At 39.0% G+C, this 27,744-nt stretch overlaps 2 protein-coding genes across 5 annotated transcripts in view; one reads left to right on the top strand and one right to left on the bottom strand.

Annotated features, from left to right (window-relative positions):
* Positions 1-629: 629 nt before the first annotated feature.
* On the bottom strand, positions 630-18,715 carry LOC106875995 (peptidyl-prolyl cis-trans isomerase B). Of its 2 annotated transcripts, none has more exons than XM_014924343.3 (4): positions 18,547-18,715; positions 5,779-5,980; positions 4,217-4,336; positions 630-2,800 (listed from the first exon to the last, which is right to left on the bottom strand). In XM_014924343.3, the coding sequence occupies exons 1-4, from the start codon at positions 18,598-18,600 to the stop codon at positions 2,568-2,570; spliced, it is 609 nt and encodes a 202-aa protein (XP_014779829.1). In that variant the 5' UTR covers positions 18,601-18,715; the 3' UTR covers positions 630-2,567. The 2 variants fall into 2 exon arrangements, with proteins under 2 accessions (XP_014779829.1, XP_089204432.1); XM_089348306.1 differs by lacking the exon at positions 18,547-18,715 and adding an exon at positions 16,980-17,067.
* The window catches only part of LOC106875993 (UDP-galactose translocator), a 74,606-nt gene continuing 57,475 nt past the window's right edge, over positions 10,614-27,744 (top strand). Inside the window, exon 1 of one of the 3 annotated variants that reach the window (XM_014924335.3) lies at positions 10,614-10,757. In XM_014924335.3, the coding sequence (XP_014779821.1) occupies positions 10,697-10,757 (61 nt within the window). In that variant the 5' untranslated portion in view covers positions 10,614-10,696. Of the gene's footprint in view, positions 10,758-15,529; positions 15,806-27,744 lie in introns of those variants that run through there. The other 2 variants (XM_014924342.3, XM_014924338.3) reach the window with 2 other exon arrangements.

The following is a 27,744-nucleotide window of genomic DNA, read 5'->3' as shown; positions in this document are numbered from 1 at the left end:
TATATATGTGTGTGTGTGTGTGTATATATATATATAACACAAACAGCCAGACCACACAGATATATATGTATGCATGTATATATTTATTTATATATTTATATATATAAATATATATATATTTATGTTTATATATAGGCGCAGGAGTGGCTGTATGGTAAGTAGCTTGCTTACCAACCACATGGTTCTGGGTTCAATCCCACTGCATGGCACCTTGGACAAAGCCTTGTGAGTGGATTTGGTAGATGGAAACTGAAAGAAGCCTGTCGTATATATATGTATATATATATATATGTGTGTGTTTGTGTGTGTGTGTGTGTGTGTGTGTATATGTTTGTGTGTCTGTGTTTGACAATCAATGCTGTTGTGTTTCCATCCCCGTAACTTAGTGGTTCGGCCAAAGACACCGATAGAATAAGTACTAGGCTTACAACGAATAAGTCCTGGGGTCAATTTCTTCGACTAAAGGTGGTGCTCCAGCATGGCCACAGTCAAATGACTGAAACAAGTAGAAGAATAAAAGAGTAAAGAGTAAAGAGTATGTGTGTGTGTGTGTGTGTTATTTATAGGAACATATCTGTTGCTATCAATGACAAACAAAATATTTAAAAAATTCAACAAAAACAAATAAATTTAATTACAAATGTTTATGAGATGTCCAATTAAATAATTGGTCCAGCAGAAAATTAAACAAACTGATAATGAAATTAACAGAAACTTGCATAAATTACATACAAATTAATGTTCATTAATATATTGTAATCTTGTGACAAATGACAAACTACATAATTTCATGATACATAAATACATATATATAAAATGAATTGATGTATAAATATCATAAAATATACCCCTGGTATTTCAGAACTCAATAACACATTTTTAAACTCCAACACTTCATAATGTAACTCATTATTAAATGCATGTGGAACAAACGGACATGTATGTACATAATTGGCTAAAATGATAGTCAAATGTAATGTATTTAGAATAAAATGCAAATAAAATAAATTTTATACATACATATAATTCATAATTTTGATATTCTCTACAGCTGTTTCGAGAGAGTCGAACATTATCATTTATATATATATATGATGATTAACATAAATAATTAAGTTAAAAGTTATGGGTTACCCATTCATTCAGGAGAAAAATGAAAAATCTTTTAAAATATCTTTTAAACTAATTATGTATGTCATTAGGCTGTCCGGAAAGTTCTGTGCATTTTTAAGCTAAATCTTTTAATGCTTCATTGAACACACATGAAATGTGATACAGTTAAAACTTTGGCATTGATTGAAGAGGTAGAGCATCTCTTCTTTGTTTCCTACTAAAAACAGATTTATCTTTCTTTCTGGTTACCCTTTATTGACACATTTGAAATGGATAACCAACAATTTAATATTCCCGTTGTAATGCTTTTCATTCTTAAAAAAAAAAAGGAGAAAATGCTGCAAAGACTTGCAAAAACATTTGCGAAGTTTATGGTGATGATGATGCTGTTGGTGAATCAACTGTTTGAAGGGGGTTTGCAAAATTTAAGCTGGAGAGTTTAGCTTGAAAGATGACCTTCAAAATAAGGTAAAGATACTTTGAAGGCAAAAATCGAAGAACATTCAAATATCATGACCAGAGAATTTGCAAAGGGGTTGGAAGTTTCTAAAAGTACAGTTTATGAAGTATACCCTTTTTTTTGCATATTAAAAAATGCTCAGAACTTTCCGGACAACCTAATAATTATGTAATTATACATATGATTATGTTTTTACTTTGTAGAGTAAATTATGAATTATATGTGAAATTTGTACTTTTCTGATTTACATTCCCAATATGTTGCTGCTAGCACATATATATAACATTTCTTTCGTAAATGAATATTTTAAGATCTTTAATAAATGCAGATTTGAGTTTTCTTGCTCAAATTTGGCAGAGACATTGTAATGAACATTCTATTTATAGTTAATCAGTTGGAGGAGTGTATGGTACAGGTGGGATCAAGAAATGCAGTGAAAGGATTATCTGAGTGAAATAGCATCTCTGATGAGCAAACATTTCACTTCGAAAGATTATGGTCCAGGTTCTATAGGACTAAATGAAGACCAATTTGATCTGGTATAATTGCTTCCACAACTTTTGTAGGTAATATTTTGTCAGTATAACACGATAAATTGGTAAATAGAAAAAATATATTTTATATTCAAAATATTAGATTTTCATTAAAAATTTAAAAAAAAACATAATTCATAAAAAAATCATTAGCCAAATGGGAAAAGTCTAGATATGTCCATAAAATTAATTTAAACTAAATTTCATTTTAACACATATTCAATATTCATAAACAATAAAATTAATAAAATTAATTATTTTTTTGTAATATTTTTATAAAATATTAATAAAAGTTAATGAAATTTTCAAAATTAAAAGCATTTTTGCAAATAGAAAACTCTTTTTGTTTTTATATGTATGTATTAATTTTTTTTTTTATATTCATTTGAATATATTTTACAAAATTTTATTTTAAATAAATCTAATTTGAAAACTCAAAAAAGGTAAACATGAGTGAGTAGTCAGTCAGTTATTCCGTCTTTGCTGACATCAAACGGAGAACTCATCGGCACACTGCCACATGCAACAATAACAACATCTTGCAGAGGTCTGTCCCTTTCATCTGTTTCTGTGGACTCGATTTTGCGAACAACATCCATGCCTTTGATCACCTTGCCAAAGACAGTGTGGCGTCCATCCAACCAGCTGGTGATTATTGTTGTAATAAAGAACTGTGATCCATTTGTATCGATGCCTAAAGTTAATGAGAAAGAGAAGTTACATCAGACTTTACATTTTGCACACTTTTGGTCATAAAGGGGGGGGGGAAACAATATTTACAAGTGGCACCTTGGGCAAGTGTCCCACTGTGTGATACCTTGGGCAAGTCTTTTCTACTATAGTCTCGGGCCAACCAAAGCCTTGTGAGTGAATTTGGTAGACAAAAACTGAAAGTAGCCTGTCATGTGTGTGTGTGTGTGTGTGTGTGTTTGTGTGTGTATGTGTGTGTGTGTGTGTGTGTGTGAGTGTGTGTGTATGTATATTTGTATGTATATTTGTATGTTTGTGTGTCTGTGTTTGTCCCCCCACCATTGCTTGACAACTGATGTTAGTGTGTTAATGTACCCATAACTAAGCGGTTCAGCAAAAAGAGACCAATAGAATAAGTACTAGGCTTGCAAAGAATAAGTCCTGGGTCGATTTGTTCGAGTAAAGGCAGTGCTCCAGTGCTCCTGACTGGCCCTCAAGCTGGTGGCATGTAAAAAAGCACCACTCGAGTGTGGTCACTAACAGTGCCAACCTGACTGGCCCCCATGTAAAAAGCACCCACCACACTCACAAAGTGGTTGGTGTTAGGAAAGGCATCCAGCTGTTGAAACCTTGCAAAATCAGATCAGAATTTGGTGCACCCCCACTCCCCGGCTTGCCGGTCCTCAGTCAAACCGTCCAGCCCATGCCAGCATGGAAAGTGGACATTAAATGATGATGATGATGATGATGATGATGATGATGATGATGATGATGATGATGATGATGATATGTATGAATTGAAAATTTCTTGCCCAGAAGATAAAAGATCTGTCATAAGGATTAGCGTGTCAACAAAAAACTGAAGTTCTCATAAAAAGGTGTTTGCTTGATGTTGGTGACAGATGGAGGTCTTTTTCACTTATTCAAAATATTGAGAAAAACTAGAATTTTCTACAGTCTGAATTTAGTTCACAGCTTCTAAACTTTAATTTGTTGTGCCGATTATTTCACATGCAGTAAATCGGTAAGAGAAAGAGAGCTTGCTGTCAAGTCAACTGTATCATCTATAAATTTCAAATTTTAACAATAACAGCAACATACCACCCAGATTAGCATGGGTATCATGTTTCTACAACCTTACCCCTCATTTCAACATGAGGTGAATGTTTTTAACAACGCTACCACTCATTTCCTTACAAGGGGTATGTTTAAACAGTCTTACCACATGTTAATATGATGAGCATGTTTAAACAGTCTCACCACATGTTAACATGAAGGGTGTGTTTAAACAGCCTTACTACACGCTAACATGAAGGGTATGTTTTAACAACCATACTATCCTTATTGGCATACGTGGTACCATACCATCCAGGTTAGGACGGGCGGTATGGTTCTAGACACATTCAATTTTGACTTTTACCTGCATTTGCCATACTGAGCCATCCAGGTCCTGTGTGGTTAAGTGTAAAGTTTTCATCGTCGAACTTGTCACCATAAATACTCTTTCCACCACGACCATCAAAATCAGTGAAATCACCACCTGAGGATAAAGAAGAAACAATTATACTTGCATTGAGAGATGAGCAGTAAGATGTATTATTTACAGACCTAGCTAACCCACACCAACAAGGAAACAAAACAGGATAAAGTGATGACGTTGATGATGATGATGACGATGATGCTGATGACGACAATGATGATGATGGTTGTAATGGTAATGATGAAAATGAAAACTAGGAAATCTTGGAAATAAACGAGGTGTTAGAGTCTGTATGTTTCCAAGGGTTATGTGTAGGGTGAGGCAGGGGGGTGGGTCTTGTAGCTGTCCTAGTTCATATAATCTCCCTCAATTTGTTTTTCCTGGCACTTGTGCTGGTGGCACGTGTAAGGACATTCGAGCGAGATCGTTGCCAGTGCTGCTGGACTGGCTCCCGTGCAGGTGGCATGTAAAAAACACCATTTTGAGCATGGCTGTTACCAGTACCGCCTGACTGGCCCTCGTGCTGGTGGCACGTAAAAGCACCCACTACACTCTCAGAGTGGTTGGCATTAGGAAGGGCATCCAGCTGTAGAAACTCTGCCAGATCAGATTGGAGTCTTGTGTAGCCATCTGGTACACCAGCCCTCAGTCAAATCGTCCAACCCATGCTAGCATGGAAGGCGGACATTAAACAATGATGATGATGATCTGTCAACCAGTTTATTACACTCTCCTCCTTTCCTCTTCTGCCACTTATCACCTCCTCTTCCTCCTCCCCAAACCACTTCTATTTCTTCCCCTCCCCCTTACTGATATTTACCATTGATCACTCCTCCACCCTTGTTCATCATTCACTACATTCACTCCTACCCCTATCTCTAACCATCTGTCACTCTCCTCTCACTCTCTTATGAACTTATTCCCTCACCCTTCCCAATTCTTTATCCATCCTCTCCTTTCTACTCACCTTCTAATAGGCTCTGACACCTTACACCGTCATCCTTATTTTCCTGTCAATTGCTCCCACCTACGCATGGCAACCCATGTATCTTCTCTACAACAAGGCACCTTTGCTTGTCCCCCAATTGTAATTCAGCCTCTCAACATCTGCCAAAAAGCCCCCCCCCCCCGGCCACTGCAACTCACTCACTCAACGGTTTTTATTTTCTTTGTCTTGCAAGTCCCACAGTAACCTCACTAGTGCCGGTGTCACGAGAAAAAGTACCGAGAGCAGTGTGTGAAGTGGTTGGCCTTAAACCAAGGGAGTCCAGCTGTGGAAACCAGAAGTCACTGGGGCTCAATGCAGTTCCCTTGTTTGTTGGAGCCCATCAAACCATCCAACCTTTAATGTCAGCGTGGAAGACAGACATTAAGTCATGATAACAATGATGACGACAGCAGTGATGATGATGATGATGATGGTGATGATGATGGCTGGCCTTGGACCATAAAAAAAAACCGAATATAAATAATCATAAAAAAAATCAAATATGATGACCAACCTTGGATCATAAAATCTTTAATAACTCGATGAAATTTGGAGCCTTTGTAACCATAACCATTTTCTCCAGTTGCCAATTGATAGAAATTTTCTGCAGTTTTAGGAGTTGTTTCCATAAAAAGACCGAACTCAATTCGGCCGGCTTCTTTGCCACCAATTTCAATGTCAAAAAAGGCCATCTTCGAGACGGTGGTTTCGCCAGCCTAAAACAAAAACCAAACAGCGGAAAAATGTAAACAATTTTTGATCAAATCATTCTTTATTGCTTTTTCAATAAAAAAAACAAAGAAAAATATAAAAATCTATAAATATATGAAACGAGAAACATTATACTCCCTTGTTTGAGTTTCAGCCTGATGACAGCTGTTACGTTTTGGCCTCACAAGCCATCGTTTGATTGCTTCTGATAATTTTTGTGCTTCTCACTGCTGTTCTACAATTTTAAAGTGACATAAAAACATTCATTCTTTTATTCTTTTATTTGACTGCGGCCATGCTGGAGCACTGCCTTTTAGTCGAAAAAATCGACCCTAGGACTTATTCTTTGTAAGCCTAGTACTTATTCTTACGGGGATGTAAACATACCAACATCAGTTGTCAAGTGATGGTGGAGGGACATTGCCAGGGCTACTGACTGGCTCCCATGCCGGTGGCACATAAAAAGCGCCATTTGAGCATGATCATTGCCAGAGTCGCTTTCCTGGCACATGTGCTGGTGGCACATGAAAAACAACATTTGAGCATTGTTGTTGCCGGTGCTGCCGGACTGGCTCTCATGCTAGTGGCACGTAAAAGCACCCACTACACTCTCAGAGTGGTTGGCGTTAGGAAGGGCTAGGAGGTTTGTGCATTGGTAGTGCATTGTGCAGGTTCATAAGCATCGATGCACAAATCTCTTAATAGAGTCAGTCTGTAACTTCTGTTCTGCCAATTAATATGTATATCATCATCATCATCATCATTATTGTTTAACATCCGCCTTCCATGCTGGCATGGGTGGGACAGTTTCACAAGAGTCGACCAGGCAGAAGCCTGCACCAGACTTCTGTGTCTGTTTTGGCAGGATTTTCACAGCTGGATGCCCTTCCCAACACCAACCACTCAGTTTTATATATATATATATATATATATAAAACTGAGAATGTGTGTATGTCTGTCTATCTGTCTCTGCACCATCGCTTGGCAACCGATGTTACTATGTTTATGTCCCCGTAACTTAGCCATTTGACAAAAAAGACCGATAGAATAACTACTAGGCTTACAAAGAATAAACCCTGGGGTCGATTTCTTTGACTAAAAGTGGTGCTCTAGCATGGCCACAGTCACCTGACCGAAACAAATAAAACGTTCTCCATGCTAGCATGGGTTGGACGATTTGACTGAGGACTGGTGAACCAGATGGCTGCACCAGACTCCAATCTGATCTGGCAGAGTTTCTACAGCTGGATGCCCTTCCTAATGCCAACCACTCCGAGAGTGTAGTGGGTGCTTTTTACGTGCCACTGGCATGAGGGCTAGTCTGGCGGTACTGGCAATGGCCACGCTCAAATGGTGTTTTTTACATGCCACCTGCACAGGAGTCAGTCCAATGTTTTGTTCACATGCCACCGGCACGAGTGCCAGTAAGGCGAAGCTGGAAACGATTGCGCTCAAATAGTGCTTTTTACGTGCCACTGGCACAGAAGCGAGACCGTTGCTCTGGCAGTGATCCCGCTCGGATGGTGCTGTTAGCGCTTCACTGGCATGGGTGCCAGTCATCGAATTTGGTTCAGTCTCGATCTCACTTGCCCCAACAGGTCTTCGCGAAGAGTGTTCCAGTTGGCCCACTTAATGGAACAGCTTGCACGTGAAATTAACATGTAAGCGGCTGAGTACTCCACAGACAGGCATATCCTTAATGTAGTTTCCCAAGGAGATTCAGTGAGAGATAAAGTGTGACAAAGCTGGCCCCTTTGAAAGACAGACACTATTAATTTTCACTGGCTGAGTGGAGTGGAGCAACGTGAAATCAAGTGTCTTGCTCAAGGACATAGTGACCCAGCAGGAATTGGAACTCACAGCCTCATGATCAGGAGTTGAGTACGCTAACCACTAAGCTGCACTCCTTCACTTATATATTCTTCTTTTATTCTTTTACTTGTTTCAGTCATTTGACTGTGGCCATGCTGGAGCACCGCCTTTAGTCAAGCAAATCGACCCCAGGATTTATTCTGGTGGAGGTGGTGGTGGTATTTATATCTAGGTTGTAAACGGCACAAACGCAAACTGGAACAAACAAGAGATATTATGGTAAGTATTAGGTTAGTGCATAATGATTGCAGTTTTTTTTTCAACAAATTTTATTCAACAAAAACAATGACAATATTTTTAAAAAAAACATCTTTAAATGATGGTCTGACCGTCTGCCAAGCAAATGGGAAGCAGTAACCGAAGAAGATGGTGAATATGCTCCGGAATAATCATTTAAAGATGTTTTTTGTTACATGTTGTTATTGTTTTTGTTGAATAAAATTTATTTTAAAAAAAGCCACAATAATTATGCACCAAGAAGACAGGTGTGGGTGAGGTGGAAGAAGGAATCACGTGGGTAGTGTTACAGGTCACCATATATATATATATATATATATATATATATATATATATATATTCATATATAAGTTGTCATAGTGTAATTGGTTCAGGAGGTCAACAGCTCAGGTAATAAAGACTGTCTTTAAATGGCTGATTGAAGAGCTTTGAGATCAACCCCAATACTTGGGACATGCAAGTGCAAGACCACCCTGCTTGGCTAAGCTGTGACAAAAGAGGGGCCACCTCCTATGAACAGAACAGGGTTGCAGGGAGCACAAAGAAGACACAAATGATACAAGTCCCTGTCCAAATCCTTGCCTTCTGTCCCACAAATGCCTGACCTGCATCGGACCCTTCCTAGCATGCATTGGATTGATTGACCACAGCTGGACACATCATGCCCTGTCTTCTCCTCCCATGTGATGACTTTGGTTGTCATTAACAACAACAGATGAACTTATTTGGCCTATTAGTGAAGGGTGGGGTTGTATGTAAAAGAGAGGGGACTGATTATAAGGCAATAGTGGGGAGGAGGAGTAGAAAGAGGAAGAAAAATGAGAATTATGGGTAATAAGAAGAACTGGGATACGAAGAGAGCGGAGTAGAGGATGAATAAAAAGAGGAATAGTCACAGATAATGGTAGTTGTGTGTGTGTGTGCGTGTGTGTGTGTGAAGGCACATGGCCTATTGGGTAAGGTGTTGCACTTATGTCACTGGATTGTAGTTCGATTCCTCGACTGGGCGGCACATTGTGTTCTTGAGCAAAACACTTCCTTTCACATTCTCTGCAGGTGGGAGAGTGGTAGAATTGCTGAACATTGGCCAGAGGTGCTTTAAGGCATATCTTCTGGCTCTCTACATTCTGAGTTCAAATCCCACAAGCCTGGAGAAGGCAACGGGGAAACAACTCCAGTATTCGTCCCAAGTCTTGTCATGATAACCAAAGTTCTAGTAATCTATTTCGCAGTAACAGGAGAGGCCCTCCTGGATTATATAGTGCTGGAGAAGGTTCACATCCACTGCTACAGTGTATGTGTGTGTGTGTATATATATATATATATATATATATATATATATATATTTATATATAAGGTCCTGGAAGGGTATAAAGACAGGGCATTTCTAATGCAGCACTCAACCCGAAGCTCTAGGGCTGTCTACACTGTCAAATTTCAGACTAATATCAAAATTCTTCAGGTGTAGAAGTCCAGGTTCCACAACGGTAAAACCATTTTGTGGGTTTAGCAAAGAGTAAGATATAATCTAAATAATAAGACAAAGAACGACTTTAATACATCTTTGAATGATCTGTTACAATTGTTTCTGCACCATCTCTGCTTTCAATGCCAGTTTACTTACGCAAGTGAAAATTTACGCAATATTTGCAGTTTTAAACATTAGACGGGCACTTCTTCAGCAGTAAAGGTGCACAATGTAAGTTACAGGGACGTTTACACACCGTCATCGGTTGTCAAGCGATGGTGGCAGGGACAAACACAGACACACTAACACACACACACACATACGATGGGCTTCTTTCAGTTTCCGTCTACCAGATCCACTCACAAGGCTTTGGTCAACCCGAGGCTATAGTAGAAGGCACTTGGCCAAGGTGCCACGCAGTGGGACTGAACCCGGAACCATGTGTTTGGTAAGCAAGCTACTTACCACACAGCCACGCCTATATATGTGTGTGTGTGTGTGTGTGTGTGTGTGTGTGTATGAAGTGACTGAAGAGGTGAGTAGTCCTAAGAGAGAAACAATGAGCAAAGTATTCAGTTTAGTATTTGACTGGTGTCACTGTGACATTAAGAGTTGGTGAACTTGAGGAGGAGGAGGAAGGGGAGGAAGAGGAGGAGGAGGGGTGTGCACATGCATGCATTCTGTAGGTTTAGTGTAGCAGACACTATAACAGTACAGCAGACTGCTGAGGTGACGGGGGTGGGGGACGAGGAAGGGATTAAGGAGGGGGAGGACAATAGAAAGTGGAAACAAAATAGGGTGGAGAGGGTGGATGGGTGGGTATTGGTAAACATCTGTTCTTGGATATGAATTTCAATGCTATTATGACATAAGTTGTCAGTTTGTTATTTTTAACATTATTGTAACATGAGATTTCTGTTTGTACAGGAATAATCTGCAATGAATGATTATAGCAACAACAACAACAACATGAACTTCTGACTTGTCGTCTTGAGGTCTCTGGGTGAGACTTGGAGCCAACTTGTACGAATGCAAAGCAAAAGTCAAACATAAAATAATAATAATAATAATAATAATCTGCAATGATTACAGCAATAAATATAACGGTCCACCCCTGGGTTTCAGAATTCAGTACGTTCAGGAAATGTATAGTATGACCACTAATAGCGGAGTACAGCTTCTAGTTGCCTCTTGTAGACAATCAGGTAAATCTTAACAATTTTAAAAATCATGATATATTCTGGAAAATAATTTTTTGTTATTTTTAGGAAATTGTAAATATTCGATGTGGATTTTTGCCTGTTGCTGTCTTTATGCCAATTCTTGTTTATTGTGGCTGCTGTGTGGATTTTTATCTGTCATTGTGAAGACTCTTGTAAAGCACTTTTACGTGAATTATTAATTATGGATGTTGCTGAGTGAATTTCTTGTCTTTTTCTTACGTTTTGTAGATTTTTGTTGATCAGTGTTGCTGTGTGAATTGCTAAATAAAGCTGTTGGTTGTGTGAATTATTTCCAGTTATCATGGTGAGGATTCATGTGTATTCCATCGCTGCATGATCACTGCTGTCATGTGGAGTCTTGTCTGTCACTCTTACTGTGTAGATTTTTCTTGTACAATCGACATGACAATCCCCCACCCCCTGCTGAAGGCCTCCCTCCTGGTTTAGAAGCACCATGGATTCTGTGCAAGACACTTGACCACCTGAGGACAAGGACAGGATGATCAAAAGTTGTTTTGGTCAGACGGGGGCTACATGACTGGCCCAACCACCTATGAATGTGGGGGAGTAGGCCATGCTAATAGAACATTGCCTTCTACTACCAAACACCTACAGCACAAAAGACTTTGCAGAGTTCAACAAAACTGCAAAGAACTGTGCAAAGAGATGTGAAATTATCCTTGAACTGTTATACTTCAAAGAATTGAAAGAAGACTAGAAATTTCCAGTTCACATTATCAGAAACAGGCCTCAGCTGTTGATTAGCTCAGAGTTAACCTTGATTGAACAGCTTGATAATTAAGGGCTTTCTAGCCATGACTATCATGTTCATAATTCAAACATATTGTATCTAGGACAAACAGGTTAGACGAAGTTTGTTTTGTTGTTTTTTTATCTATTATTCAAGAGGGAAGGTCGTCATGCTCAAAACCCTTGATGGGGCCTCTGATGTTGGCACTAGAGAGGTACAGGGAGAAAGTATATCTTTAGATTGGGGGGCCTGGCCTCAATACTTGTTACAGGCCCAAGAACCAGGTGATGGTGTTAAATGGAGTGAGGGATTAAGATTGTCACCCATGTAGATCCACAGTGGGATTTGAACTCTAAATGTAAGGAGTAAGAACAAATACTTTAAGGTGTATTACCTGACCCCCTTTTATTACCTTGCCCTTAAATTAATACCATATTTTTCAACCTCAGAAATACAAAAGTTAAAGGTAACAGCTTTGCTTTCACCAGGCTTCTCAGAAACAAGAAGTAGAAGTAAAAGTAGAATGACCTCTGATGGTTTCTTTGATGAGCATTTGATAGTTTGATCAACTGAGTTACCTGCCCATAGAATTAGCATATAAGTGGTTGAGTGTTCCATGGACACATGTGCCATTAACATAAGCTTCAAACAGAATCAGAAAGACACAGTGTGGGTGTGAGAAGGTACCTTTCCAATTCCATCCCAAGGCTTCCACATAGTTTCTATCTACTCCATTTGACTATAAATACTTGAGTTGATCCAAGAAAATGGTAAAAGATGTTTACCCACGATCAGGGCCATCTTAATAGTATCATAGCCCACTTCCTTCCAGAAACCAATTCACTGGGACCCTATAGACAGAGCTGAATTAGGACCCATACAGGCCCTAAACACTTAAAAAAGATTTTGGCACCCCCTCTATATATATAATTCAAAATACAAATAATAATAAACCATAAAATAAATCTTTATTTTTCAAAATGAAACAAAACCAACAGAAAGATGGAAAATAATGTTTATTTTTGTATAATTCCCCTTTAATATTTGAAAAGCTTTCTCCTTCTTTTTTCAATTGCAAATTCTTTGACCAGATCCTCGCTATAGCACCATAAACACTTTGAAATTATATTCTTCATCATAGACATCACTTCAAATATTACATTAGCAAGTTTAAAGTGATTTCTTTTGTGCTGTAAGCCATTTACCATTTCTGTGGTGACCCCATCCCTTGATGCCCTAGGCGCGTGCTTCTTTTGCTTAATTCAGCACTGCATCTAGTATTAATTTATTGACAGCAAGCCACAGAATACATTGATCAGAATTGTAGCCCCAGAGCAACTGTCCAATGTGCCCATACCTTTAAGAGGGCCCTGTCCAAGAAGCAACACAATGGAACTGAATCCAAAACCTTGTGAGACGGAAAGCTGGCAGAAACGTTAGCACACTGGACGAAATGCTTAACGGTATTTCACCCATCTGAGTTCAAATTCCACTGAAGTTGACTTTGCCTTTCATCTTTTCAGGGTCAATAAATTAAGTACCAGTTGCGTGCTGGGGATCAATGGAATTGACTAGCCCCCCCTCCACCAAAATTTCAGGCCTTGTGCCCAAAGTAGAAAAGAATCCAAAACCTTGTGATTTCAAAGCAAACTTCTCAATCATTCTGCCAAACTGCATCCACAGAAGCCAGGAAGAATTACAATGGAATTAAGTAACCTGCCTCAAACAGATAACACAAAATTTGTGGAGGTTTTGAAATCAAAGTATGAAGTGGGTAACTCGATGCTGCATCTCCTCAGCTATTTCACTCCTACGGCCCAGGTACACACTGCAATCAACATCACTATTTTAACATCCACTTTTCAATGTTTGCATGGGTCAGGGAGGAATCTGTTAAAGCAGATTTCATATGACTGGGTGTCCTTCCTGTCACCAACCCTCACCTGTTTCCAGGTAAGACAGTATTCCCCCCCTCCCCATGATCAGATAAGCATCTCATGGAAGATTGGAAACAAACAACACCGCTTGTATCACAGTAATGCTCGTTCATGGCTATCACACACACACACACACAGGGTGACCCCCTTCAGAAAGTTACCATCTGAGGCACAAGTCCAGGTAAGGTTGTTTATGGAAGTCCAACAGTCAGCCATGCATACCGGTCTCCCATCTGCACGCCACTGATGTTATCCAAGGGAAAAGCAGAGTCCCATACAGCTTGGCACCTGTGACGTCACAACTCATTTCTACAGCTGAGTGAACTGGAGCAATGTGAAATAAAGAGAGTTGCTGAAGAACACAACACATAGCCCGGTCCGGGAATCGAACTCACAACCGCACTATATATATCATTTAATGTACATTGTAAAGAGTATAAACTGCTACTAGTTTCTTGCTGTGAAGACACATGACTAGGCAGGTTATAGAGTGTGCCTTGCCTCCAAGCAATCTGCGGGCTCTGAGCACATGATCTGTTCTATTTGAAAATCAAGACAATGAATGGTACATGAGAAAATAATGAAAGAAAAACAAGAAGATTGATACAAAAAGTGGAAGCGTGAATAAAAATGGAAAAAGAAATGAAAGACAATTAGAGTTACGTCCCCTTTGAAACTAATTGTTGTAGAATTATTCAACGGAGAGGGGCCCAAAATCTGTGAGATATCTACCAAATCCCCTCTCAAGTCATTGCTCAGCCCAGGGTTGTAGAAGAACACATCCAACACTTGGATATTGTACAGCAGGATATTGTATTACATTGATTCAGCCTGAGAATTGGGATCTTGTTCAAAACGGGGGCACCAGTATTTTCTTAACGAAACACTTTGAAACTTGGGACACTGGTAGAATGTGTCATATAAAACATCTTTTTCTCTTAGTCTTCTTAACAAAAAAACGTACATCGCAAGTTATTTCATGTTAAAGTTGTCGTATTTCTGTAATTTCAACCAATGACTGATGTCCATTCAGCCAAATACATTAAGTGCTGACTTCGTAAACAAACGATTCTGGCTGTGATAAAATTATTATTTCCTTGTCAAAAAATGGCTGAAGCATATTGGCAGTAGCTAATAAACCTTTCTATTATAGGCACAAGGCCTGGTTTTTGAGGGAAGGAGCAAGTCAATTAGGGTTAGGGTTAGGGAAAACGAACACACGTGTGTTGCCTCTCTGCAAAATGTCAGAAGTAATGGAGATTAAATACGCTTTACACCGCTTAAACTGCCAAAGGAGTAAGTGTAAACAGCTGAATACTTGTCAGTGATTGGTTGAAATTATCGAAATAAGACAATTTTTTACATGAAATAAATTCGAATACAAAATTTTTTTTCTGTTCTATAACACAAAATAGATAAGTATACGAAGTTTGAAAGTCTTTCGGTACCAAAAACACTACATAAAACATAAATGAAAACTGGTGCCCCCGTTTTGAACTAGATCCCAAAATAGATAAGTATACGAAGTTTGAAAGTCTTTCGGTACCAAAAACACTACATAAAACATAAATGAAAACTGGTGCCCCCGTTTTAAAATAGATCCGAGAATTGTATTAAGGATATATGTGTGTGTTCTGGAATACTCGACCACTTACATGTAAATTCCGTAAGTAGGAATTCAGATTACTCATCTTTTAAACCAACAAAGAATCTCTCACCACCACCACCACCAAACCTAACAAGCATGGTAAAAGAAATACTTGACTGAAGAGGTTGAATAAGACCAAAACATGTCTGCAGTTATCTCCCAGCCCTAAAGCTAATATTTTCATTCCCTCATAACATACATGAATCTAATTTAAATTCCAGAGGGGTCAACAATTTTGCCTTGATTGCATTTAACTCTCATAAAGTCGTTAAGCATTTGTTTCTAATTGAGTCTGCTAAGTTTTTTTTCTCTCTCTGCAAGATTAATCTTAAACCAATTAAATACGTTTTCCTTTGCCTATTCATACATTATTATTATTATTATATCAACACTCGCTCGACTGTGACATTTACTTCCAAAGTGTCCCAGTTTTACTAACCAGCTTGTTATTAACAGTAATAACGGCACAAAAATGTGTCATTATGTTTGCTTCGTATTTTCATTCTTAGTTTGTCTACTGTGAAACAAACTGTTCCGTAGTTGTTTCATTCACGAGAGAACTTCAGACCATAACCGTCCCAGCCATGACTTCCCTATCATTTTAGACATTTGCAAAACTACGTTACTTGATGTGTGGTTTTCTTTGTGAAAATATCAGGAAAATATCAGTTTGAAAAGTTTGTTATCAGGTCAGGTAAGACATTTTTTTTTTTTCACCGTTAAGTTTTTAATTGTAAATCTCATATTTCATTAATGGATCTAAATAAGTGCTATTGCCTAACCCCAGTACAATGGGATGTTGGGTTGTGGTATTTAACAAGGTGAGCTACCAATGGTTCTCAACCATTTTCCTTTTTGACCCCTTTGTTTCCCGTTTTACTTTACTGGACCTTCAGAGCCATTCAATTTTTACCTTTTACTTGTTCCAGTCATTAGACAGTGGCCATGTTGGAGCATTGCCTCGAATAACTTTTTTTAGTCAAATGAATTTGATCCCTGGACTTATTTTTTGTTAAACCGGGTCTGTTTTGTTGAATCGTTGGGGTCTGTTTGGTAGACGTTATGGTGGCATAAACATACCAACACTGGTTGTCAAGTGATGGTGGTGGACAAGTACACCCACACCCATATATATATCTATCTATCTATATATATATATATATATATATATATATACACACACACGATGGGCTTCTTTCAGTTTCCATCGACCAAATCCACTCTTAAGGATTTGGTCAGTCTGAGGCAATAGTAGAAGACACTCTCTCAAGGTTTCACGCAGTGGGACTGAACCTGGAACTATGTGGTTGGGAGGCGTGTATATATGTATGTATGTGGCCTGGATTAAACGTTAACCCTGACAAATCAAAACCTCACCACAATATTTCCCTTACCCAACTGAAAACAGGAACCACGTGTAGGAGCCCTTAAAATTCGGTGCAACACGAAGTAGCAGAGATGTGGATAATTTTGGAAGAAGAACGTGAATCACACGATGCAACTCGACCAGGAAAAACAAATAGTGATTACTGTAGAGAGTGCGGCACAAAAACCTCCCGTATTTTATTTGGCTATTGTTGTGATACCATAGAAATTAAACAGATGATAATGGGATCTTTATGCAGCTAATATTTTACCGTTTATTTATTTGTGTTATTTGAGTTTCTAGTTTGGTTTATTACTGAATAGTTTGTCAATCTGTAAAAGGTGGGAACGTTTTTGTTTGCTCTTTGCCGTTTGGAAAGAAGTTTAAATAGAGGGAGACCGCCCTAGGTATGGGAACCTGAGATGAAAAGAGAGAAAAACGGTAATCTTCAAGTTTAGGGGGATAAAAAAAAATATTCAAGGGAAATAACTGAACGACTTACCAGTATTATCCGTTTTCTTCTTGCTGTTTATAAATAAATCACACCCTAACCCTAATCCTAACCCTAACGTCAATCAAATCACGTGTGTGATTTATTTATAAACAGAAATGTACGGAGAATACTGGTAAGACGTTCAGTTACTTCCCTTGAATATTTTTATTTATTTTTTTTTATCCCCCTAAACTTGAAGATTACCAGAAAAACTATTTGTGTCTTAGGTAAGACTTGCAAGTCTGTAGGAAGGAAGTGAAGATTGATGGTCAAGATGTGAGGGCGTTTAACAACTTCAGATTTGTCAAGTTTGACATAAATGGATATAAATTTATCAAAATATTCATTCGTCAGGAAAAGACAAGCACTGGTGTGTTAGTTAACAAAGTAAATTATTATTATTGTTAATAAATACAATATTGTCTCATAAAAGCCAATAGACGTGAGTGTGTGTGTGTGTAATCACACAGATGCACGCATTTATATACACATGCACGCGCCCCGCGGACGAATCATAAACAAAATTGTTGGCAATATTTTTTGTTTTTGAAAAACAAATATTCGAGAGACAGCATGAACAAAATTATGAATGAAAAATATACTTTTGGCAGTGTGTGTGTACACATATATTTATATGTAGACGTACATATGTATGTATGTATGTGTGTGTGTATGTATGTATGTATGTTTGTGTGTGTGTATGTATGTATAGCTAGCTGGATGGATGGATGGTCTCAATTGTGAATTGTCCCTGATCAGGAAGACCTGAGATTAATCGTGACTATCCCCACTCTAATCGTGACTATCCCCACTTATTCTCAGCATATTTCAAACAGCTGTTCCCAACTTAACAAACTCCGATTTAAGTTTGGGGTTGCGTGCGGTATTTGCAGTATAATAAGGATCGAGAAGATAGAATCTTTCCCTTTTGGAATGAAGGCCACAACACAACTCTCACGAAAACTTGAGAATATATCCCCCAAGGGCCTGTTGTGTTTTGCTTTTCTTGTAAAGAGGGTCTCTTATCGAGATCTTCATTATCCAATGTTGTTGTTTAGCCCCAGGTCAGTCCTAATCGAGCAGACTTAGGCTCAAAGACTTTCCAGCTGTGACCATTCCGTCTTTTATGGGTAATTAGACCCTAATTACGTCTTTTTTTTTTTTTTTTTAAGACGATATAATGTAGTATGAGAGAGATTTGGCTGCTGTTTCTAACAGGTCGAAGGACCACGTAAACGCGACTCCCTTGTTTGGTGATCTTACTAGTTTATGCTAAATCTCGTCAGTTTGTTCCAATTAACGACAATAATTATTTTCATCTCAATGAAATCAACGAAAAGTTCTTTTCATTTTTAGTTTTAATTTACTTAAACTTCATCTCGTAAATCTTCCAACTTTTTATTCTTGTTTCAATTTATTTATTCTTGATCGAGTTTTGTACTTGACGAGACAAAACTTATCTGAAAATTGCCAAATAAGAGAAAACAGCGAACTTCTCCTCCACCACCCTCGTCTCTTAGCTGTTTTATTGATTTCAATATATCTAATCGATGTTAAAGAAAAGTAATATACAGACCTTGGCAATGCAGAAGGCAACAGCCAAAACTGCGAGGATTTCTTGGAAAGTCATCTTCGAATGTGGGAAGCTGCAGAAATAAAACGATGCGGTGGTGTTCTTGTTAGAGGCTGAGAGATGACTGATGCCAAACTCAGCTCTAAGTAGTAGCTACGAAAAGTCTATACCCCCACATCCGAAGATGAAGATGAAGGAAGAGGAGGAAAAAGCAAGAAACAAAAAAAACATACAGACAAATTCTTTAATCAGTCAACTTAGGCAACGTGGCAGTTGCGTCCATTTTAACAAGTGCGCCCCTTATGGAATTTCTGCTTCTTTTGGGTTGTGAGGGTCGCAATGGGCAAAGACCAAATCTTGTACAGTTTTATGACTTTTTTACCGTTTTTCACGTAGAACGCACCGATTATTATTATTGTGGCCAATAAAACGAATTAATTATTATTATTATTATTATCATTATTATTATTATTATTATTATTGTTTTGGGTCCTTGTGGCCAATAAAAGAAATATAATCATCATCATCATTATTTATATTATTGTTGTTGTTGTTTTCAATCTGTCATTTTATTGTTAAAAAGTTTATGCGTGTGTTTGCATGTATGTATGTGTCCATAAGTATACCAATATATATGTGTGTGTGTGTGTACATTCACGTATATACACACGCACTTATATATCATCGTTTAACGTCTATTTGTTTGTGCTGGCATGGGTTGGATGACTCATACACACACATGATGTGTGTGTATGTATGTATGTATATATATGTGTGCATATATATATATATATATATATATATATATATATATATATGGGGGTTAAACTCCAGTTTTAGACCCGGGCAAAAATATGTGTGCATATATATACATATATATATATATATATATATATATATATATATATATAAATGTGTGCATATATATAGATAGATAGATAGATAGATAAGATATAAAAATGTATGTATATATATACATATATATATATATATATATATATATATATATATATATATATATATATATATATATATATATATATATATGCATGAGTCTATATGGCTATACATACACAATATAATATATATATATACTAATCTAATGTACATATATGTGTGTCTATGTACATGTGTGTGCGTGTGTGTACAAGAATCTATACACATAGACATATATATTACACTCTAAGTGTTCTGCTGTCTCAGCAGAAAACAAGAATCTACGACAGCAACACTAAGTCACTACAGTTTCCTATTACATTCCGCATACGTGTTATACGGTTTAGTCTCCCGCCATAACGGAAATATATATATGTGTGTGTGTGTAAACGTATATATATATATATATATATAAAGAGAGAGGGGGAGAGAGAGAGGGGGGAGTTATGTGTAATAATAAAGAAATAGAATTTCACCTACGTAACAGAATAATTAATTCTATTCTCAATGACTCGGCATTTTAAATTGCTTTGAAGCGTAAGGAAAAAAAGCGGAGGAAAAAAACAAACTTTTCTGTTTAATCGACATTAACAATACAACTCTGTCTGTCTCTCTCTCTCTCTCTCTCTCTCACACATTCACTCACTTTCTCTTTTTTCTTCTCTCTCTATCTCTTTCTATCGGCCTCTCTGTGTCTCTTTCTTTCTCTCTCCCTAGACTCATCAAGAGACTCGGGAGGCCTCAATCCTCTTCTAATTAAGAACTTCGTTTACTTTCCGGCCAGCATTGCACCACCTGTTTACCAGACGTAGCCGGCTAGCCCTCTCTCTCTCTCTCTCTTTCTCTGTCTGTCTGTCTGTCTTTCTCTCTCCCTTTCTCTCTCTCTCTCTCTCTCTCTCTCTCTCTCTCTCTCTCTCTCTCTCTTTCTCTGTCTGTCTGTCTGACTGTCTTTCTCTCTTGCTTTCTCTCTCTCTTTCTCTCTTGCTTTCTCTCTCTCCCTTTCTCTCTGTGTCTATCTCTCATTCTCTATCTTTATCTTTCTCTTTCTCTATCTCTTTCTCCCCCTTTCTTTCTCCCCCTTTCTTTCTCCCCTCTCTTTCTCTATATTTTTCTCTCTATTTTTCTTTCTCTCTCTCTCTCTCTCTCTCTCTGCCCTCACTATGCCCTTTGTTTTTTTCCCTTTTCTATCCTCTTCTGGTTTTCTCCTCTCTCTCTCTCTCTCTTCTTTTCTCTCTCTCTCTTCTTTTCTCTCTCTCTCTTCTTTTCTCTCTCTCTCTTCTTTTCTCTCTCCCCCCTCTACTTTCTTCAGTCTGCCTCTCTTTCTCTCTACTCTCTTCATTCTTCCCCTTTATTTCTCTCTCTCTCTCTCTCTCTCCCGCTCTCCTCCCCCTCTTTCTCTCTACTCTCTTCATTCTTCCCCTTTATTTCTCTCTCTCTCTCTCTCTCTCTCTCCCGCTCTCATCCCCCTCTTTCTCTGACCCAATAAGCTCTACTGAAAGATTTCTCAATTTGCAGATCTTGAAGGAAGTAGTCCCTGTATGTGACCCAGCGAACGAAAGTATCACTTGCAGACGATCAATGGCTTTGGAAGCTGTTTAGCCTTTTTCAATAACATTTCCATTTCACTGAAAACCCTTCCATTTGGTGCCAAATCTCTTGTAGTAGTATCTGGTGTTCTAAAGTTGTCTATGTTCCATTACCTCACTGTTTTTTCAACAGCCGTGCTCCCCCCCCCCCCCCACATCATACTAAAGAAATGTGACAGCTGTGTTTAATTGAAAACATTAGTTTAGTCCTGACAAGGTACTTTTAATGTTGCGGAAGTGGCTGTGTGGTAAGAAGCTTGCTTACCAACCACATGGTTCTGGGTTCAGTCCCACTGCGTGGCACCTTGGGTGAGTTTCTTCTACTATAGCTTCGGGCTGACCAAAGCTTGTGAGTGGGTCTGGTAGACGGAAACTGAAAGAAGCCCGTCATATATATATGTGTGTGTGTCTGTGTTTGTCCTCTCACCATCGCTTGACAACCGATGTTGGTGTGTTTACCTCTCCATAACTTAGCAATTCGGCAAAAGAGACCGATAAAATAAGTGCTAGGCTTACAAAAAAATAAGTCCTGGGGTCGGTTTGTTCAACTAAAGGCGGTGCTCCAACATGGCCGCAGACTGAAACAAATAAAAAACTTTAAAAATATATCAGTATTAAGATCGACATTTTTCGGTCGGTTATGGTCTGTTAGTGTATATGTTTTCATTCATGTGCGTTAGCTACAGCATTAGAGTAATTTAGCTGTTATTTCTAGCAATGTAGGTGTTTCCTAACACCCTAGTCACATTTAGTTATTTTTGTAATTCTCCTTTTTGGTGAAACATTGCAAACTACTGTTTATACTAATTTTATGTATATATATATATATCATCATCATCATCATCGTTTAGCGTCCGCTTTCCAATGCTGGCATGGCTTGGACAATTTGACTGAGGACTGGTGAACCAGATGGCTGCACCAGGCTCCAATCTGATCTGGCAGAGTTTCTACAGCTGGTTGCCCTTCCTAATGTTAACCACTCCAAGGGTGTAGTGGGTGCTTTTACGTGCCACCGGCACGAGGGCCAGTCAGGCGGTACTGGCAACGGCCATGCTCAAAATGATGTTTTTTATGTGCCACCTGCACGGGAGCCAGTCCAACGGTACTGGCAACGACCTTGCTTGAATACTTTTTCACGTGCCACCGGCACAAGTGCCAGTATGGAGGCGCTGGTAATGATCACGCTTGAACGGTGCCTTTTACATGCCACCAGCACGGAAGCCAGTCAGTTGCTCTGGCAACGATTATACTCAGATGGTGCTCTTAGCACTCCAGTAGCACAGATGCCAGTCATCGAATTGGATTTCGATTTTGATTTCACTTGCCTCAAAAGGCCTTCACAAGCAGAGTTTAGTGTCCCTTAAAGGAAAGTTACACATAAGTGGGCTGGTTACACCCCTGGCATAGGCTACAGGTCTCACTTGGCTTGCCGGGTCTTCTTAAGCATAGCATATTTCCAAAGGTCTCGGTCACAAGTCATTGCCTCAGTGAGGCCTAATGTTCGAAGGTCGTGCTTCACCACCTCGTTCCAGTTCTTCTTGGGTCTACCTCTTCCGCAGGTTCCCTCAACTGCTAGGCTGTGGCACTTTTTCACACAGCTATCCTCATCCATTCTCACCACATGACCACACCAGTGCAGACGTCTCTTTTGCACACCACATCTGATGCTTCTTAGGTCCAACTTTTCTCTCAAAGTAATTACACTCTGTCTAGTATGCACATTGACATTACTCATCCAGCGGAGCATACTGGCTTCATTCCTTTCAAGCTTACGCATGTCCTCAGCAGTTATGGCCCATGTTTCTCTGCCATGTAGTATGGTTGTTCGTACACATGCGTCATACAGTCTGCCCTTTACTCTGAGTGAGAGGCCCTTTGTCACCAGCAGAGGTAAGAGCTCTCTAAACTTTGCCCAGGCTATTCATATTCTAGCAGCTACACTTTCAGTACACCCACCCCCGCTACTGACTTGGTCACCTAGGTAACGGAAGCTATCAACTACTTCTAGTTTTTCTCCCTGGAATGTGGCAGAAGTTGTTCTCTGCACATTTTCAGTATTTATTGCTCCTGAGCATCTGCCACATACAAAAACTATCTTGCTAGTTAGCCTTCCTTTGATATTGCTGCACCCCAGCTTACACTGGGTGCATCTTATAGAGTTACTACCTACGCCTTTTCTACAGATTGAGCAGAGCCATCTACCTGAAGGGATTTGTGTTTTATCTACCTTCCTACTTATTAGGATTTTGGTTTTAGCTAGGTTGACTCTAAGGCCCTTCGATTCTAGTCCTTGCTTCCACACCTGAAACTTCTCCTCTAGTTCTGATAGTGACTCAGCAATTAGTGCAAGGTCATCAGCATAGAGGAGCTCCCAGTGGCATCCTGTCTTGAATTCCTGTGTTATTGCCTGGAGGACTATGATAAATAGGAGGGGGCTGAGGACGGAACCTTGGTGGACCCCTACCTCTACCTGGAATTCTTCACTGTACTCGTTGCCAACCCTCACCTTACTGACAGCATCCCTGTACATGTCTTGCACAGCTCTCACTAACCATTCATCTATCCCTAGTTTTCTCATTGACCACCAGATAAGGGATCGGGGGACCCTGTCAAAGGCTTTCTCCATGTCAATGAAAGCCAGGTACAGAGGTTTATCTTTGGCTAGGTATTTCTCTTGCAGCTGTCTTACCAGAAATATAGTATCAGTGGTGCTTTTCCCTGGCACAAACCCAAACTGCATCTCATCTAATATTGATGCAATATTAACTAGTAGTCATCAAACACATATTTCATATTAATAATTCTGATAATATTAATATGACTGAATTTTTATTGGTCTTTATCAATTTCGTTATGTATTTTCATTAAATTTCTTTAAATATTCCATATTAAAAAGTTGTCATGGCAAAGAGAAAGAAAAGAAAAAACTAACAAAGTAATTATTGTTTTGAAACCAAGAAATTTTTGTTAATTATAATTTTAAATTTCATTTTAGAAATCTACATGATAGGGTTTCTTTAAGTTATCACCAGCAATTCTATCTCTTCAATGACTTGTGCTTGTCTTCATGCTTGAGGGAATGTTCTGGTCTTCTGATGGTTAATGATTAACGAATGATTTCTGCAAGAAAAGAATGAATTCTCAGAGAGGCATCTTCCTTAGAAAGTATTTAAATGTTTCAAAGATAATTCATATCTTGGCAGCTTTAAAAGAGAATATGAAGTGATTTGATCTGGGTTCACAGCAAGTTTTGTTTTATAGGACCAGAGTATTAACTGGGGTTAACATGCAGTTTAGGGGTTTTATAAAAAAAAGAAAAAACAGAATTGACCAAATGTGATGAGAGTAATATCAAATAATTTTGTGCCAAAATTGATCAGTGCCTCCACTTCCTGTCAGTTCTGTGAAGGATTATTGCAATACTCACACATCAATGTTGTGGCTATCATGCATTGCCATGCAAGCCCATGAATTGCCTTCTCAATGTTGTTCACTGCAGGGTATGGTACATTGTGAAGGCATGTGGCTTGGTGGATAGGGCATTTGGCTCATGATCGTATCGTAGTGAGTTCAATTCCCAGCAACACATGTCCTTGTGCAAGACACTTTATTTTATGTTGCATCTGTTCACTCAGCTGGCAAAAATGAGTTGTACCTGTAATACAAAGGGCCAGCCTTGTCATATTCTGTCTCACCCTGAATCTCTCTGAGAACTACATTAAGGGTGTGCATGTCTGCAGAGTGCTCAACCACCTACACGCTAATTTCACAATAGGATCAACTGGAACAGGGTACCCCAGCCATTATTTCTGAAATACTTCAGATATATCACCAGTTACCAATAATTATAGCAAATTGTTGCATGAAAGCTTTGACCTATTTTATCTCTGTGGAACCTAATTCTTCACATCTGCCAAAGAAAAAACACCAGACAACAGTAATTTTGTAGTAAAGATTGTTTGCCAACATAACATGGCAATCCTGGTTTAGGACAAATGCTGTAATTTAGCCCCAGGAGACAGAGTCTCCAGCTGGTTATATGACATGATCTGTGTCCTTATATTTTCAATCAAGGGAATCTAGCACCCCCACTCAGCTCAAAACAATATCTGTGTATCATGATTTCCAGGTTATTTCCCTTCATCAGCACAGAGTAATTGTTTGGTTAGAGGTGGCGCTGCCAAATTCCCATTCGAAATACATAGTTTTCAAAGTGACAACTGGTCACTGATCTCGTTGTGAGATTTACAAATAGTAATTTTCTAACAGTAATTTTATTCTGTCACTCAAACTGTTCCCAATCTGAGAAAAAAATTCACGCAATTAAAAGTTAATGAGGGAATTAATTCATTAGAGGAAAAGTTGCTTATTAAAATTTTGCAATTTAGTAAGTTAGCTGAGTGTCTAATGTGACAAATTACGAACATCTGTGGGAAAAGGACTTCACAAAAACGTTTCTGTTCATCTTGGGTTGGGAACCAACTGTTAGAGAGTGTACATGTGCAATAAGGCTTAAATCATCACCATTCATCATCACCATCATCATCATCATCATCATCATCATCATCATCATCATCATCTCCACCACCACCATCACCACCATCACCACCATCACCATCATCATCATCATCTCCACCACCACCATCATCACCATCACCACTTCCATCGTCATCAACATCACCACTATCACCACCACCACCACCACCACCACCACCACCACCACCACCATTTAACATCTGTTTTCCATGCTGGCATGGGTTGGCTGGTTTGACAGGAGCTGGCCAGGCTGGAGAGCTGCACCAGGCTCCAACTCTCGGTTTTGGTAAGGTTTCTATGGCTGGTTGCCTTTTATAATGCCAACCACTTTACAGAGGTTACTTGGTGTGATTTTTCATGTCACACCACCACCACCATCACCACCACCACCACCACCACCATCACCACCACCACCACCACCACCATCACCACCTTACATGGCACCAGCACAGATGCTTTTCTATGCAGCACCAGCATGGGGGCTTTGTGCATGGTCAGCATAATGCTGTCTTTCTCTAAGACCAAACTTATTGGCAAACCTCTTACATCATTGACTCCCTTCGTGGAATTGCTGACAATATAATAAAGACATCCTATCTTGTAGGTTTCCAAAATGAAATTAAAAAGGGTAATTAACAAAATTGTTAGTTTTTTTTTTTGTTTTTTTTTTCTCTGTCATGACAACTTTTTAATAAGGAATATTTAAAGAAACATAATAAAAATACATAACGGAATCAATAAAGACCAATAAAAATTCAGTCATAATGATATTCTCAGAATATTCAATGTGAAATATGTGTTTGATGATTACTAGTTAATATCCTTTTATACTCTAGGCACATGGCCCAAAACTTTTTGTGGGGGGAGCCAGTCGATTAGATCGACCCCAATACGTAACTGCTACTTAATTTATCACCCTCAAAAGAATGAAAGGCAAAGTCAACCTCATTCATGTGGTAAATATCACGTGTCCCATCCCACACATTCTACTCCCATATACCCCACCCCACTCCCACATCCATACCTCGGCCTTGCTTCCCCCCACTCTCGCCTCCCCATACTCCAACACCACCACACTACACACCACTGTATCACAACCACCACACCACACACCACCACACCACCACACCACATCTTGCCACACCACACACCACTCCACCACACCATACAACACATCACCACACCACATACCACCATACCACCATACCACACCACACCACATCACACCACCCAGTGCACATTAGCACTGACCACTTCCCAGCACCCACACCATCATCCACACACCTACACATGCACACATCAAGGTCACCAGCCCCCATCTTCACACACATACACCTCTCATATGCACACGCATGTGCACCTTCATTTTGGAGTCACCACTACTTTATTATCTCCCCTTCTTCCTAGCTCTCCTGTGTGACACCTCAGTCCAGCATTCACCATGATTGATCGCTAGCCACTAAACCTTTTTCATTTTCTCTCTCTATTTATTTCTGTGTTCCTTTCCGTCAAAGAGCATAGGCTTGAAACGTAAAACACTTTCTCACTTGCCGAGCATTAAACTAATACATCTGTTTGTTGTTTACACACCTGTCTTCAACTTTTGTTTTTTTCATAAACTCTCACTATATATATATATATATATATATATATATATATATATATATATATATATGTGTGGTTGTTATATTTTTTGATAACATAATAGGTTAAATAAGATGATGTCTGCATTACAATATTCTTTTCTACTCTAGGCACAAGGCCCGGAATTTTTGGGGAAGGGGTCAGTTGATTAAATTGACCTCAGTATGCAACTGGTACTTAATTTATTGATCCCGAAAGAATGAAAAGCAAAGTCAACTTTGGTGGAATTTGAACTCAGAACATAAAGACAGACAAAATACCGCTAAGCATTTCGCCCGGCGTGCTAACACTTCTGCCAGCTCCCCTGATGATGTCTTGAGCTAACTGGATCCTAATCCACCAAGGGAAGGTATGTCAGAAGAAAGTAATTCAACAACGCGGGTTGATGAACCGTAAGACGTGTGGCCAGAACCTTCTGGAAAATAACCATAGCGAGGGACATTCCACAGTTGAATCAGAACAGTCACAAACAGTGAAAAAAGACATGCACCCAACACCA

This window comes from Octopus bimaculoides, chromosome 1 (assembly GCF_046866305.1).
Source record: "Octopus bimaculoides isolate indiv1 chromosome 1, ASM4686630v1, whole genome shotgun sequence".
NCBI classification, from domain to species: domain Eukaryota; kingdom Metazoa; phylum Mollusca; class Cephalopoda; order Octopoda; family Octopodidae; genus Octopus; species Octopus bimaculoides.
This window is presented reverse-complemented; position numbering and strand designations above follow the sequence as displayed.

Excerpts from the sequence above, each read along its gene's own strand:
- LOC106875995 (XM_014924343.3), bottom strand. The coding sequence starts at position 18,600 with ATGACTTTCCAAGAAATCCTCGCAGTTTTGGCTGTTGCCTTCTGCATT. Across the intron at positions 5,981-18,546 it reads TTGCCTTCTGCATTGCCAAG|GCTGGCGAAACCACCGTCTC; the intron begins GTCTGTATATTA and ends TTTTTGTTTTAG. Across the intron at positions 2,801-4,216 it reads GCTCAGTATGGCAAATGCAG|GCATCGATACAAATGGATCA; the intron begins GTAAAAGTCAAA and ends CATTAACTTTAG.